Here is a 16015-nt window from a genome sequence, read left to right as displayed (position 1 = left end):
TTGGTAGGCTCCCGTGTATTTCAGCTGAGCTGTACATGTGCAAACACCACTCCATCTGATTTTCTTGAGAAAGGAAGTCATACAGGCTCTATTTTCAGTGGCACCTAGTATGAAGGTGCTCATCACTGGACACGTGAAAGGAAAGAACTTACATAGTTATTAAGTTGCACAAGCCTATAGGAATGATCTCTCAAGTAAGCTAAGGAGGCATTTATTTTTCTTCATAACTCTAACACTCGTGCACCACAGCAGCACATGCCACAACAGCCAGGCATCACGCATTCCGGATGGGTCAAGGCTCTCAGCTGGGTTCTGCGCACACCAGCAAAGCCACAGCTCTGCCTAGCAATAAAGACTTTGTTTTGCATTTCTGTTCGTTCACCTACGGTTATATGCGTGGTGCAATTTAGTCCCATGTTCATGAAGTGGAACTTCATGAGCTTTCTGCAGGTCACCCATGGTTTTAGTACCATGTAGATGAGAAGCTATTTCCAGTCATTCCCTCATATACATATCAGGGAAAATTCCTTACCATGATTTGTATTTCCTTTCCTTTCTTTCCTTCCTTCCTGCAGTGAAATTGAGCTGTTCTTGGATTGCTATTGTGGAAAACTAAATGCAAATAGATGGGCTTTGTGTCTCAGCCTGAATGTGCTAAGATAACTGCTGCAATGCCTGCTGGAAGGGAGTCCACAAGCATTGACAGGTTCATTAGAAGGTGAACTCTCCTACTCTTTATGGGACTTAAAGTACCTTAAAAATTAGGTTTGCATCTACAAATAAATGTAGTGCTATAAAAAAAGAGCTCTACTGAAGCTTTTGCAATAATCACATTCAGCTTTCCCAGAACTCTGTTGTCGGGCTCCTCATAAAGCATACCAAGCCGCAGTCCGGTCGGGAGGTCTCTGTTACGGACAGGCAAACATCAGGAGGAGGTGCACTCTCATTTCAACCAAACGAGGAAAGGCATTTTTTAATAGATATCCCTCTGTAGGGCCCTGGATGACTCTATTCTGGATGACCCGGGATTAGTTCAGCTGCCATCCTTACAGTATTTGGGGGTGAGAGGGAGATAATTCAGCCAGCTCTATCTGAAGTTTTCCTCTCCCTGCAATCACCCCTTGTATCTCATCAGGAATAAGGCTTATTAAACAGCCTTTCCTGTAATTTTGTTTTAGTTTGATGGCCCAGAAATCTATTTTCAGTATGTTCTACAGTCCTTTCTACCTGTTTTTGTAATAAGTGACTACAGTTGTTTCTTATTCAACATCCAGCTAACCAGGAAATAAAGGGCTAAAGGTCCTCCAAGACTTTCCTGGATCCATCCTCCAATCACAGCCAAATCAGACTAACTCTGCCAAAGTCAGATAGGTGCCTCAAGGAAAACAGCTATTTCTCACAGCTGTAGAACCAGACCTAGTGGTCTGAACACGAATATTGTTCATTGCTAACTGAAGGTCATCTGGCAAACCCCATCCTTTACAAAAAGCTGGACTGTTACATTCTCCATTTTTGTATTACCAGCAATAAATTTTCACATGACCAACATGCATGATTACACTGAAACATGAAAACCCATTCAACACTCAACAAGAGGTGATTCTGCTTTCAGCTGTATCTTTAACTATCATCCTCTTTTGAAAACTGTTTTCAAACAAAAAAATATTCATTTCATAGATTGGTTTTTAAAGATTTCTAATGACGTCATTTAGAATATTCAAGGATGCACATGATATTTTTCTTGTTTGAGAGAATGTGAAATGTAACGTTCTTAAGAAATATATTTTCATTGGCATCACCTTAGTCAATATTTACTTTTGGGCCAGTAAACTCACCTGTTTACCTCTAGAGAGGTTAACCTCCACCTATGAACAACATTGTTGCTCTGTACTGGCTAATTATTTTTTTTCCCAACATTGACACAGCTAGGTTGATTTTCTTTCTTGCTGGTACATCATTGGTGATCCCAGCACAACAAGGGAAATTCATGCCACAATGCTACACCAAGGTCTTGCAATGCTCCAAGACCAGTTCACAAATTAAATGTTTTAAATAGAACTGGGGTAATTGTGTATGAGGGAAACAAAGAGCAGGAAGCACTCAAATCTGCCGTGTTTACCTCTTAAACAGCTGCCACCTATTGCTTAAAAGAAAATCCCAACCAAAATAGTAACAACCTGCCCCCCCATCCTCCAACAACTTTATGAATGATTGGACAATTAAAACCCATGAAGTTGCTGTATGGTTTGGGGAGAATCATTAAATTCCGTGTAACTTTACTCCTCATCTCCAATGGAAGATAATACCAGCTCTAATGGCAGTGCTGCAGACTTAATCAATGGTTTAATCTTTTAAGCATTCTGAAAGCTTATCACAAACCAAATCTAAACGCAGTAACTGTTAATACCAACTAAGTTCATTAATATACTATTGCATTCTCCACCACACTCTCCTTCTAATAATATTATTTAAAAAAACCTGAAGAAGTTAAAAAATAGTCAAGTGATACTAAGAAATAATAAAACTATAAATATTATAATTATAACTAATAATTATAAAAATAATATTAAAATCTAATCAAAGGAGAAAATTTTTCTCCTTTCTCCTGAATTATTTTAATTCATACATACCAATACTTTGTTATCTCAAGGATAGTGGTATAACTGCAGTAATTTTACTGATTTCTGAAGAATGATTTCACAACTGTGCAACTGAAAGCCTCGAAGTCTCACTTGTTTTATGGATAAGAGAAGTGGGAGCTATTAAATGATACACACAATCACAAGTAACTTGTTTTGGAACAGCAGTACTTAGAGGAGCAAGACTCTGATTTACTGTCCTGATTTCTTCTTTTCCAATGGGTTACCCCACCATTTTGTAAACATAATTTGTCACCAACACCAGCCAGAGTTCTCTGTAACTACTTTTTGCCTTTCTTTCAGATCTGTTATCCCTGCTGAGAGAATCTACTAAAGAAGAATTTTTCATACTGACACCAACTGTAGTCTTGCTGTGAATAACCACATTCCCATAAAAATCATTCCATTTATTGCAAAGTTGTTGGCAGACCATAGGAATAATAGTCAACTCAGGAAACCTTTTATCCTGAAATCACATAGCTTAACCCTTTGCATGACCATATGAAGTTTATACATAAAAGCTATATTACCACACTGCTGATTTAATGCTTTAGTAAAAGCATTTTTGCTGTTAGCAAGTTTAAAATTTTTTTTTCACAGTACTTCTTTTTTTAATTAAAAAGAAAAGAAAAAAAAAAAGACTGAATTGGAATCAATCAAGCAGTATTCAGGTTTTTTTCTTAATATACAATGTTGTATTTAAAATTATAGACTCTTTCCCAATACATGAAATAATACATTATTATAGATGCTTGAGTGTGGTTTTGATTATAAACTAAAACTTTAGAGTCATATGAACCTTTTTTTTCCTCTCTTTTTCCCCCCTACCTTCCTATGGTAAGGAAAGATGTATGAATTTACAATAAAATGGAACAATTAGAAAAAAAACCTGTTTGCTTTATGATTTTTTGTGGAAGATACTTCTGTTAGTCATTATATTTGCTTTGTTAAACACAAAACTAGTGGAGATTAGAGTTCAGGAAAAAGACATTAGTTTTGTTAGTCAGTCCTCTTGACAGTTTGGGAGTCAGAGGTTGCTTGTATTCAAATTCCTGTCTGAATTTATTATAGTGATGGAACAAAAAAAGTTGCTGTATGTTTTCACCGTCTTTTTTGTTCTGTTCATCAACCCTTATTTGTAGGTAATTATGGCTTGGTTTATGCTTTATTCATTTGACCAAGGCCATAAGGGGAGTTTTGGACTTGTAAACACACCATCAAGAAAAATATACACATTTTGTCCCAATAAATGAATTGAAATATTTGACTTGTATTTTTAAACTTTTTAGTCAGAGAAAACTCCTAGAAAATGTCTTACTTGAGTTATTACTGCTGCTACAATTGGCTCTGCCCCTTGCCTACCAATTTTAGGGAAGGAGTTATTCCCCTGTGTATCCACACTTCACATTCGCAAGTCAAGTTACACAAATACGCAGAATAAAAAGAGGAGATCCTTTAACTCATTGAAGTGTTTTTCCACAATTCAGAAGGTATCATTTGCTTAGTTACAGCTGATCTTTCTTGTGGCAATAATATTTCAGCTGAGCTCAGTACTCATGTCAGCAGTCTGTACTCTGCTGTCAGTGAACACGTTAAGAACTATCATCTCCCGACTGCATAGTACTGCAGGTAACGTTCAGAAAGTGCCTGGACCGCCCTGTTCTGACTGGACAAGGATCTTGGAAAAAAAACCCAAACAACCAAACACTCTATTCCTTCAGTACCTCACTGTTTCTTTTGTTAAGCTTTTCATTTACATTTTTTAAAATCCTCCTTAAATCCTCATGCTTTAACAGCACACATTAATATTGCTTTAGTCCACTACAGAATCACTCATCTTCTTGACCATATCTAAAGACAAATTTTAAAAATACAATTAACAGCAGTCAAATTTTATTTTAAAACACAGAAAAATAAAAGTGATACTGCAACGAGTACAGGGAATAATCCCCTTCCCCTTTCTTTAAAGTTTCATTAGACCATTGAACTGGACGAAATTCAGATAGAGGCCTTATTGTAACCACGCTGAAACAGTAGAAATCTCCCGAGACTGTGAAACTCAAACATTTTGGGAACCAACTTCAAGCACTCCTTTTGTGCTTTTAAAACAAAATGAATGAAAGACACTTCTTAATTATTCTCCGTGTAGCAACGTTTTAATACGATTCCTACAAAAACCCCAGCACAAACAGATCTGTTTAAAATACATGTGCATGCATATTTTCTTAAAATTTAAACTACAGTCATAGCAATCACATGTAACCACACCACCACAAACTGCATGACGGCTCTCAAGATATCAGACAACTGCACTGATAACATTGTAAATTTATGGTAAAATTAAACCTAGGCTGAAGAGGTTGATAGAAACTACCTACCATGCATACTGCTAAGATGCTTATGCTGTGGTTTCAAATCTTTGTACTTAGGTGAGGATTGGCTAATGTGCTCTCATCCTGCAAAATGGCATGTAAGGATGACACTTAGTCTAGCCTAGCTTTCCTAAAATAAAAGGTACGTAATTTTCAAAGACTAATCCACTTAAAACACCAACCTGGATAACGCAAATCTGAGGTTTATGGTTTAAGATGGTACCCAAATGAACAAGAACAGAATTTTTTTAAAGGTGACTATCATGTTATCTTCAGTTTATCTTCTGGGTTTTATATTGGAAGAGTCCAGTGAAGAAAAAAAATGGTTTGCCTCAAAGTGGTGGAATCAGCACAAAATAACTGCATTACGTGAACAGAAAGGGTGGGCTGGGAAAGATATTTGAGTGTAAATTAATGGTGATCTTAGCTGGAATAACTTGCACTCTTCAGCACTTGCAGCTGCGCCAGGGACTTGACTGGCTGTATGAGATTTTACACATCTGTCAGCTTAATCAGAGACCAAAACACAAAATCTACTGCTCAGGAATGTTATTTGAATTTGTGAAGCTCCTTAGATTTTTAGGTTAAAACTAATAATGAACTACTTAGGAAACTGATAAATGTGTTATGAATGAGTCATAACTACAGTATTAACATCTGTAGTAGTAGACAGGCTTTTGTTCAGTGGTATTCATAATATTTAAAGAAAATGTAAAAAACGTTTTGTTCACATCAGTTCTGTGAAATATTAAAAGCCAAAGAGAAGCCTCTCTATGCAAGAATAAACAGAAAGCAATACACTAATTAATAGTAACGTTAACTGCTTTTACCATTAGTATCATCTATTTATTCACTCATTTGGCATCACTGTTCTATTATTTCAGACTTCTGGGATAATTTAAATAATAAAAAGAGCCTATTCAAAACTGAAATGACACTTCTGGCACTAAAAGGCCAGGTTGGATGGGGCTTTGAGCAACCTGGTCTAGTGGAAGGTGTCCCTGCCCATGGCAGGGGGCTTGGAACTAGATGATCTTTAAGGTCCCTTCCAACCCAAACCATTCTATGATTCTATGAATCACATCATTACCTAGTTTTGGATCTAACATGCTGAGCCATCAAGCAGTGTATCACATCTGTGCTTAGGGCAAGATCTGCATTGGCAGAAGAGCTCTGTGGCACATATCAGGGACTTTGCAACCCCTCAAAAATAAAAATCCATTAAGGGCGGGTGTTTATATGTGTCAGCAATATAATGTAAGCCAGTGTTCTGAAATCTGCTAATGGATTGACAGCAAAAGCATGAAAATAGACTGCAAACTTCTCTGTTAAATTTCTTAGTGAGTTTTGCATCTTTTAATTTCCGTCAAGCCTTAGACAGGTTTTTTAGAACCACTATATTGTTTCATTATTGGTTATGAGAGAATTTTCAGAGCACTGCCTCATGTCATTTATTATATAGCAGCTTTATGGTACCCTTCAGAGCCCGCTGCTGCAGCACAACACTAAGTTTCTGTCGCAATTAAAGCTGCCATACCTGGGGCAGATCTGTGATTCCAGTAACATCTAAATACTGCTTTAATGCAGATACTACAATGACTTCCAGGTACCTTACCACTGCCCTTCAATACACTATTTAGTGTACCGGCCAATCCTTAAATCTGGTATTTCAGGCTCTGCAGAACCTAGCTGTAACAGGCAGGTACAATTGTTACCATGAAAAGTATGTCAGCATTTGGTATTTTATTTCCTGGGAAGGGGACAAGAACCTAAATTCTGTCACTGGAAGAAACACCTTTGAATGTGCAATTTGAGAGACAATGTAGATAAAACATGTTTTGTTGTCTGAGAAATTACTTTCAGGGTACCATCCTGGAGATGGGTTTAATACCGCTAAAAGTTAGCTTGCTGTCTATCGCAAACCTTTTTTCACTAGCATGTATAACACTGACAAATGGGACGCCATCCGGTGGGACCGTGACAGGCTTGAGAGATGGAACCACGTGAACCTTGTGAAGTTCAGTAAAGCCACGTGCAAAGTCCTGCACCTGGGTTGGGACAATCGCCTGTATCAGTACAGGCTGGGTGGTGAATTGATTGAGAGCAGCCCTGCCGAGAAGGACTTGGGGATACTGGTGGATAAAAAATCGGACGCGAGCCAGGAGTGTGTGCTCGCAGCCCAGAAAGCCAACCGTATCCTGGGCTGCATCAAAAGAAGCGTGGCCAGCAGGTCGAGGGAGGTGATTTTCCCCCTTTACTCTGCTCCCATGAGACCCCATCTGGAGTACCGTGTCCAGCCCTGGGGTCCCCAGCACAAGACAGACGTGGACCTGCTAGAGCAGGTCTAGAGGGCCACAAAAATGATCAGAGGGCTGGAACACCTCTCCTATGAGGAAAGGCTGAGAGAGTTGGGGTTGTACAGCTGGGAGAAGAGAAGGCTCTGGGGAGACCTTATTGTGGCTTTTCAATATATAAACGGGGCTCATAAGAAAGATGGGGATAGACTTTTTACCGAGGCCTGTAGTGATAGGACAAGGGGTAAGGGGTAACGGTTTTAAACTGAAAGGGGGTAGATTTAGATCAGATACAAGGAAGAAATTCTTTACAATGAGGGTGGTGAGACACAGGAACAGGTTGTCCAGAGAAGTTGTGGATGCCTTATTATTGGAAGTGTTCAAAGTCAGGTTGGACGGGGTTTTGAGCAACCTCATCTAGTGGAAAGTGTCCCTGCCCATGGCAGGGGGGTTGGACTAGATGATCTTTAAAGGTCCCTTCCAACCCAAACCATACTATGATTCTATGAAATGCTCTTTACTATACTGGGTGATTTGTGTGTCAATGTATTTCTTCACAAAGCATGCCTGCCTACTCTTTAGCTCATTTGTACTACAGTAAAATCTAGGCATCCCAAACAGAAGCCCTGGTACCAAACAGTAGACTACATGCAGTTCATACGGGTTACTAGCTCACAAGTACAGACACCTGAAACACTGCAATGATTAGTGATGACTGATGCCCTTCTGCTCTAACTGTTGGGGTGTTTTTTTAACCGGTGGTTTTAAAAAACAGACTTGAAATGTCTGAATAACTCAAACTGGAACAATTACAACTTACAAAAATCACCCAAAATAAAAAAACAATAGAAAACAAATTAACAAGTACAATGGAAAACTGGAAAGTTTTCTTGGATGACTACTTGCAATGTCTTTTTTTTTCCTTTTTTTTTTAAAGTTGTTTGAATACACATATTTTCTAATTGTGTTAGCAGAGAGTGCATTCATGCCAGGATGTTCCTGAGGAGTGAGACATTAGAGACTAAGCTGAAGCATTGTTAGAAAGTCAACTACAACCGTACACAGTAAAAAATACTACAATCACCAGACTTGGCTGTCTCTTTTCCCTTTTGAGTCCTTTATGACAGAATTATCATCCTTTTATCTGTAGATACCATCCTTATCACCATCATCATCCCTACCTGTAGACAAGGAGACTAAGGCACAGTGATCAGGAATTACAAAGTAGTGTCAACCACAAAAATGGACCTCTTGTCACTTCATTGTACACAAATATGTATGTAAAATATGTGCACCAGACAACCAATTAGTACATAATGCCAGCAAAGGCTTACACTGTAAATGTTCAGAGCATGGGGCATGTCTTCAGACACAAAACGATCTTGATCTGATTTTTTCTACGCGGAGAAGTTGAGCAAGCTTTTCTCTCTGGTGATCCTGTTTTCACAATCCTCCTTCTCCACTTCCTTGGTCTGCCCAGCTATGTCTCTGCAGCTCCCCCAACTCCCATCGCTGACTGTGGACCTCTCTATAACTTAGTTAAGTTTAAATCTAGGCGACATCACACCTATCATGCCTGCCCAAAGCTGAATTTATGACATTTCCACAAGGTGTGAGAGAATAAATGATGGACTTCCACACTGCTAATAGTGGCCAACCTGCTCTCCCAGCTTGCTCCGGAGCTTGCTCAAAGCCTGCACTTAACAGCTGGCTTGCATCCAAGCAGTTCACTTCTTAGATTACTTGACTCTAGGACCAGATGTGCTAAAATGCTTTCGGAAAGAGGAGCATTTTACCCTACAGTGGTCATGGTTCTTTGAGATGTGCAGTAACCTGCACAGAGTAAGTCTGCCGAATGTTATTATTCAATAATGTGTATTATCATAATGCCCATGATCCCAAATCATGCTTCAGAGTGCTACTGTGCTAAAAGTTACCAGCCTGAGTCTGTGGCATATTAAAGTATCAAGGTCTGAGGGGAAATAGTTTCCCTTTCTCCTTCAGATTAAAGAAACAGAACATATGGCTGTATTGCTTCAAAGGCATTCCTACAGGGCACTGCGTGGTACACTGGGGACATAGTTGTGTGCACGGTCACTGAAGGACCTGGGAGGAAAGTCACTTAGTCTCCTGCGGTGTTACCAAGACCTACAAAGAAGAAAATTCTCAGGCTGATGAAAAGAAGAATATATGTCCCTGTCATGAAGAAAAGGTCTCCCTGAGGCCTAGAAGTGATTTATATGGTGCATTTGCTTCCAGCAGCAGGGAGGCAGCCTAGTTTCACCTGTAAGGATCGAAGGCTAAGGCCAAAGAGGGACTAATGTTGGAGAAGTTTTGCTCTGTGATCAGGCTTCACGGTTGCTGTGCTGGGGCTTTGTTCCCTTTCTTAGGCCTGAGCTCTCACTATGATCTCCCTGGAGCACCTCTTCTTGGAGCAAACCCTTTAGTGCCCAGTGTTAACACAGAAGGTATCACCACCTGCTTTAGTGCCACGAGAGTCTGTATTGCAATGTGGGCCTTGGAGGTCCTTTAATTTCTTTAGGGAACAGAAGGGCTCTGCATACTGCTGTGTGTCAGACAACCCAGTTGCACTTCAAGTAGTAAAAGCTGCCCTCCACACAGCCTTGAGCTTACAAAGGAACACGAGGGAGAGGTAGCGTTGATAAATACTGGTAGTCCAATGACTGGGAGCTACGAACAAGGAGAGCAAGCACATCCACATAGTAAATTATGCAGGAAGCAATCCACAAAGGGCAGTTTTCATAAAAAATACGTGGCAGTTGACTTTTCCCTATCAACTTCTAGATCTGAGTAAATCCAAGCTAGCAGTTACAGACTTGTAGGAGTCCTGGAACGATTTATTGCCATATGGGCAGAGGGAAGAGGTTTACAGGCCAAACACGGAGCGTGAGAGCGCAGGGATGTAAACGCTGTTTATTCTTTGCTTTAAACTGTGAAAAGATGCACCTATTTAAGTCAGTACCTCAATGCTTCATGAGAGCCGGGTATGCTCCCGTATGTGGAAAGCGTAGGGTTTTGCGGTTCCTCGGCGCGGGAGGACCCGCCGACCCTGCCGGCGGCAGGCGGGGGGGCAGAGGAGCAAAGGTGCTGCCCAGCAGCCGGGGGTGGGAAGCGAGCACTGCGGCCCCCGCCTGCCCCCGCTGCTGCTCCAGCCAGCCGTGCTCACGGACGGAGCTGCATCTTACGGAAATCGCATGCAACGCTAGCGCCGGCAGCTTCCCAGAGGGGTCTGTGCGTAGTAATATGCTAATGCCATGCCTTACAGGTTCATCGATTTGAACTAACACCATACACGTTGCAATCATAAAGCACCTAGGCAGCTCTTTTTGACACACAGAAGAGACTATGCTCTGAATTTCCATCAGGAACACATTAATACACATCCAGGTGGATTTTAAGTAAGAATCTGAGGAGAAATTAATCAAGGTCAGTACTCCTAACTGTTAGAACATAAGTAACTATTTTTCTTTTTTTTTTCCCCCAAAGAACCAAAGTTACTGCTTTACAGTAATATCTGATAGCAGTTCCTCACCTTTTATCGGTGAGAGAAATACATCAACTAACGTAGCTGAAAAACTCACACCATACTGCCATTCATTATAAATTACTCCCATACACATATCATCACTTTGCATATAGACTTCACAAACAGATGTGAATTGTGAAGCCATGAATGTGCATTATATGTCCTTCACTGATGGCATAAAAATGAATACTAATCATCATTACTGTGCCCTTATGCATTACTGCGTTTCTCAGAGGTGATAAAATTTTTTTTTCAATATTTTCACAATATATAGAACCTTATTTTGAACCCTCCCATAAAAGCCCACACCAAAAAGCTGAAATGACAAACAGAAATAAAAAGCCTAAAAGGAAAAAAAAAAAAGAAATAAATACAAATTAATTTGATTTTAATTACTTCAATAGAATTCAACACAGACCAAAACCAAAAAAAAAAAAAAAAATCTTTTCATAAAAAAACGTTAGGTCAGATTAAAAAAAAATTAAAAATTGCTTCCTAAGTGACATTTTCAGCTTCAGTAAATATCTCTAAAGGAACAGATCTAATGAGACAGTACCATTTTAGAATAGATTTTGCAACGCACAGAACTAACTTTTTAAAATACGATATTCACAATCATTCCCTATTAGCATTTATTCCTTTAACATATTTAGTTCCAATGTGCACCTGATATGCCAAAGAAATGAATAAACTAATCTTTTAAGAGGGTCAGTATAAATATGTAAATACATACAGTCTTTAAAGATGCAGATAGGCTGATGTCACGTTTCAGTCCTATCATCAAGTTGCTAATTTCCCTAAAACACTGGAGCATACATCCTAAAATACCCAACATGTGTAATTGCTCCATACATACCATTAAAATATTACATCTTATTATCCCTATCACAACATAATCAGCATGTAAAATCACACGTTCTTTTCTGATGAGATAACTCTGGTCCTCTTGAGAGCATTTCACCAATGTAGTTATTCCCCCCTGCACACAATTAAACTTCTACTACAGAGCAGAATATGAGATATTTAAATGAAATTTTCAATACTGAAAACCTAAACTTCCTATTTTGAAGTCCAAATACAGATTTTGGAATCTAAATTTTGAGAACTCTGCACTATTTTCTACTTTTTGACTTCTATAATTTCATTATGAAATTAATATTAATGCAAGAAATCATTGCTTATGACAGTACTTAGATCAAATTATGCATAAGTAAACACTAATATTTTCCTTTCGCTATGTTAAAAAACTTGTCATATTCCTTTAACATGCTGTTTAAGAAATGTTCCTTCGAGATCTGAAATTATTTACTATTACATCAATTGAGAATTAATGACTCCAAATAAATCTGTGCAAAGTGAAGGAAGTAAGCCATCTCTTTTACTTTTTCTCAAAGCAATACACTAAGAACTAGCACGAATTGAGGGTGCAGTAAATAACTGTAAATCTAAGAGCAGCTCACCCATTCATAAAGAGAATACTGACTTCGGAGCTAGACAGTGAGATCTGACTGAATTTTTTCACTGAGTTTGAAAAATGCCAATTACAAATACCATTATTATTATTATTATTATTACATAAAAGAAAACGTATAGGAAATTAGATAATTCATTTAGCAGGCTGTATCCCCTACTAAATTAGGATGGGTGAACTAGTTTGCAACTGGTACACGTTGGCATTGATTCACTTTAGACAGACTGAAAAATGACTGCTGAAGTTTAGAATTTAACCTAATAACATTAAATAAATCACTGGAAAGCCAGTTAGGTCATACACAAATCAAGCAGTGCTTCGGAGATCACTGCTGCAACTCTGCCCTTTGCATTCAAAATGTTAAATCAGTCTTCAGCAGCTTATAAGACAAAATACTTTCCCCCTAACTTGGATGACAAGAGAACTGTTCTGATTAGAGCTTTCTGGAACGTGTTGGATAAAAGAAGATTTTTATTAAAAAACATTAACTTGTGGTATCTGGAAAAATGTGCATCATAGGCCAAAGTTATGACAGATGATTGCCTGCCCGTAAACCCAGCCTCTCTATATGCCAGGAAGGGTTCCCTCTGAGCCCGGGTGAGCCGGAGAGCATCAGCTTTCAGGTTCCCGCTTTAAATTATGCCTAGACCCAAAGACATGCCTACACTGCGGGTTAGACACGTTCCAAATCCAGCTTTGCCTGTCTTCATACTACTTCTGGGCAAGGATGCCCAAGCTCTGTGGCTCGCTGGCAATGTTGCCTACAAACTTCTCAATTCCTAACAGCCAAGATGCTTGTGCGCATGAATTGGAAAGCTTAGGTCTGAGCAGGGTCACCACTACGTCTTCCAGACTCAGTCCTTCATCAGCAAGAACAGATGCTTTAAGCCCGAGGCACAGCCAAGCCAAATTGCCCGCAGTTTTCATGGAAGCCTGTCAAGCTGTAGGGCAGCCTGAACTTCCAAACCACCAAGCAAGGACTTTTGGTTTGAGATGGATGCGAGGAATCTGCCCTGAGGTCACAGGCCTTGGGAACCAGGCAGGCCCTGCTAATAACGATGACGCTCACAAGAACGACACACTGCGGCTCCAGGAAGATGTGTTCCTTCAAAACCATCACACATCTGTGACGTTTCAAAAAACGTGACATTTCTGGTGAACTGAAAGCCTCATTCTGTGGCCAGGTCTAGCCCTTAGGTGCTGCTTCCCACAAAGAACAGGCTCTCTTATGCCGCCCTCCCTGTGTACTTCTCTGAAGACTTCTCTATGGCAGTCCACAAGCACAAACCTACTCCTCTGCAGGCTGAACATGCTCTTCACTCCCTTAGACAGGGCATGACCTTTCAGATCGGAGCTCATGTTCCTCAGAAATAAGCACTTACAGCTCATGTACAAGGGCATGAACGCAGCTGCTCACTCCTAATTGCCTCTGCGTATGAAGAAGACAGACTAGGGTATAGACACAGACTATTACACTTGAGTTTGGAGATACAAGAGAAACCTGCTTGTTATGGGCGAAATGCAAGGACCCAAGCTCATCCAGTGAGCTCCTCCGCTTCCGTGAACCACCTGGATCAGTAGTTTGCTCATACACAGCTTCGCAGTTCAGTGAATGAACTGCCATGCTGTACTGTTACAGCTGTAACACGCCCATTAGCAGAAGAAAATCTACTATCCCTAAGATGCAGTTGATTAACTTCCATTCAAGTCAGTGACTTTGACAATCATGCATGAAGAAGTAGCTACAAGTCTACTATGTATCTGGCTATGCACAGCAAATGAAAACACACTGAACTTTATTGAATATGCTTGTAAGATACAGTAGTACTTTCTCCTTCTGCTCTGGATAAAATGAAATTTAACCAGAAATCAGAGACAGATTTGGAGAATAACTAGCATTGTTACACTTTTCTACAAATCTGAAAAAACAGTCCTGTACATGCAACTCACTAATGGTGTTTTTTATATGCAAAACAATCATCTCTCTACATACAGCTACCTTAATGAAAGAAAACAATGTTTTAAAATTTAAAGAAATCATCTATTTTATTGTAAGCATAAAAAATAAATACTCCACTACGGAATGGAAGAAAAAAGAAAGCACATTTAAATAATTTCATTACATTCTAAGATGCCAAATCATCTGTGAGTGGTTTCTTTTTAGATGAAAAGAAATCAAAATATAGGACAGATGTTGGACAAACCACATTTAAGGTCTATCACACACTGGCGTTTTTCAAATTATTTTGGCTCATCTATTAAATAAGGTGTATTTTGCTTGATTTTGAAAAGGGAAACATCAGGAAATATTTAAAGGCCAATTGCTGCCAATTAACTTTGATCAGAAAAAGTTGCATTTGAATCTTTTAGATTCTTTTGCCTGTCTGGAATAACACACTATTCTAAAATCTAGCAAAACAACAACTTGATGATTAATGTGTGTTGGCAGCCTCACCACAAGCTTGCTTAACAGTTGGATTTTAAATAAACAGCTGTCTTCATTATGATGGGAAAGAAATCTGATTGTTTTCATGTTTTCATGTTATTAAAATATGATCAGAAATTGCTTTTTTCCCTTTTAAGATGAAGCAGCCAGGCATTATGGTGACAGTCTCTTTCAGCAGTTCGGATAGTTTTAGAGCGATCTCACAAGCGTCGCCAAACCATAGCCTACGTAGGCTGAAAAAGCCCGTGGCATGCCGACACCAGCTCCTCGCTGCACACCGCAGGGGAGCGGCATGAGCGGCAGAGAAACCCTAGCATGTCACAAACCGTACCTGCCGCTGCGGAAGGCAGAGGACCCCTGGTAATAGGCCACTGAGATGCACAGCATATACAACATTAATGATTTCCCTCGGGCTTAAGGTAATACTTGCCCACAGCGGGATGTAAGTGAGAAATCTGTACCCAGCCATTAACTGTTTATAGAAGCTGAAGTTTAATATTTAATGCAGACTATTGAATTCTAATGTTTATAGACGCTTTTGGTGTATCCACTTCTAAAACTTGTCTACTGTGGTCATAGATACTAAGACCTGTGAGGACAAAACTCTACCATTTAAACTATTGTAACCTTTGAATGCCAGTGCAGACATTCGGTGTAGATATTATTATATATCTGAATGACTAAATTATACAGATACCTTCTAAACATTTCCATATTAAAACTGTGAAACCAAAAATAATTGTCAGACCATCTAACAACACATTAAAAGAGACAAACATTAAATCACCTCTACGTCTTTTAAAGGAATGAACACTTACTTCTAAATCATTAAAGAATAGATGCGTGTCTGCCAAATTGAAAATCATCTCTTCCATTCGGAGTCCAAGAGACACAGAAGTGGGTGGATCCTTAAAGAAGAAATTAAGTGAGTACACTAGCAATACCATGCCTAACACACACACCAGAATAGAAGCTGGAGGAAATGCTTTTCAAGAGATTATTTGATGTATTAAATGCAACATCCACTTCTTCAGTTTAACTTCAGTAACTCTGTAATCCTGTACTGTAACACTCACCAGTAAAACTCAAAAATATGACTTTAACTCGACTGATACCGTGACTATGCAGCGGGACCTCTGTGGTCATCCTCATGCATTCCTGGCATGGGCTCTCTGCCCTCCATGCAGAAAGGGCAAATCCATTTCACCTAAAACTTCTCCAGATTTCACAACTGTTTACAAGTTTT

The 16015-nt window shown here is 39.4% G+C and overlaps 1 protein-coding gene across 2 annotated transcripts in view; it reads right to left on the bottom strand.

Annotated features, from left to right (window-relative positions):
* The window catches only part of EYA1 (EYA transcriptional coactivator and phosphatase 1), an 82741-nt gene that overhangs the window by 21887 nt on the left and 44839 nt on the right, over nucleotides 1-16015 (bottom strand). Inside the window, exon 7 of one of the 2 annotated variants that reach the window (XM_010575889.1) lies at nucleotides 15588-15677. The exons of the other annotated variant lie outside the window; for it this stretch is intronic. Coding sequence (XP_010574191.1) covers nucleotides 15588-15677 — 90 coding nt within the window. The remainder of the gene's footprint in view (nucleotides 1-15587; nucleotides 15678-16015) is intronic. 2 annotated transcript variants of the gene reach the window in all.

The sequence above is a fragment of the Haliaeetus leucocephalus genome, unplaced genomic scaffold (genome assembly GCF_000737465.1).
Source record: "Haliaeetus leucocephalus isolate CR32 unplaced genomic scaffold, Haliaeetus_leucocephalus-4.0 Scaffold506, whole genome shotgun sequence".
In the NCBI taxonomy this organism is placed as follows: Eukaryota; Metazoa; Chordata; class Aves; order Accipitriformes; family Accipitridae; genus Haliaeetus; species Haliaeetus leucocephalus.
Note: the sequence above shows the minus strand (reverse complement) of the source record. Positions and strands in the feature narration are given on the sequence as shown.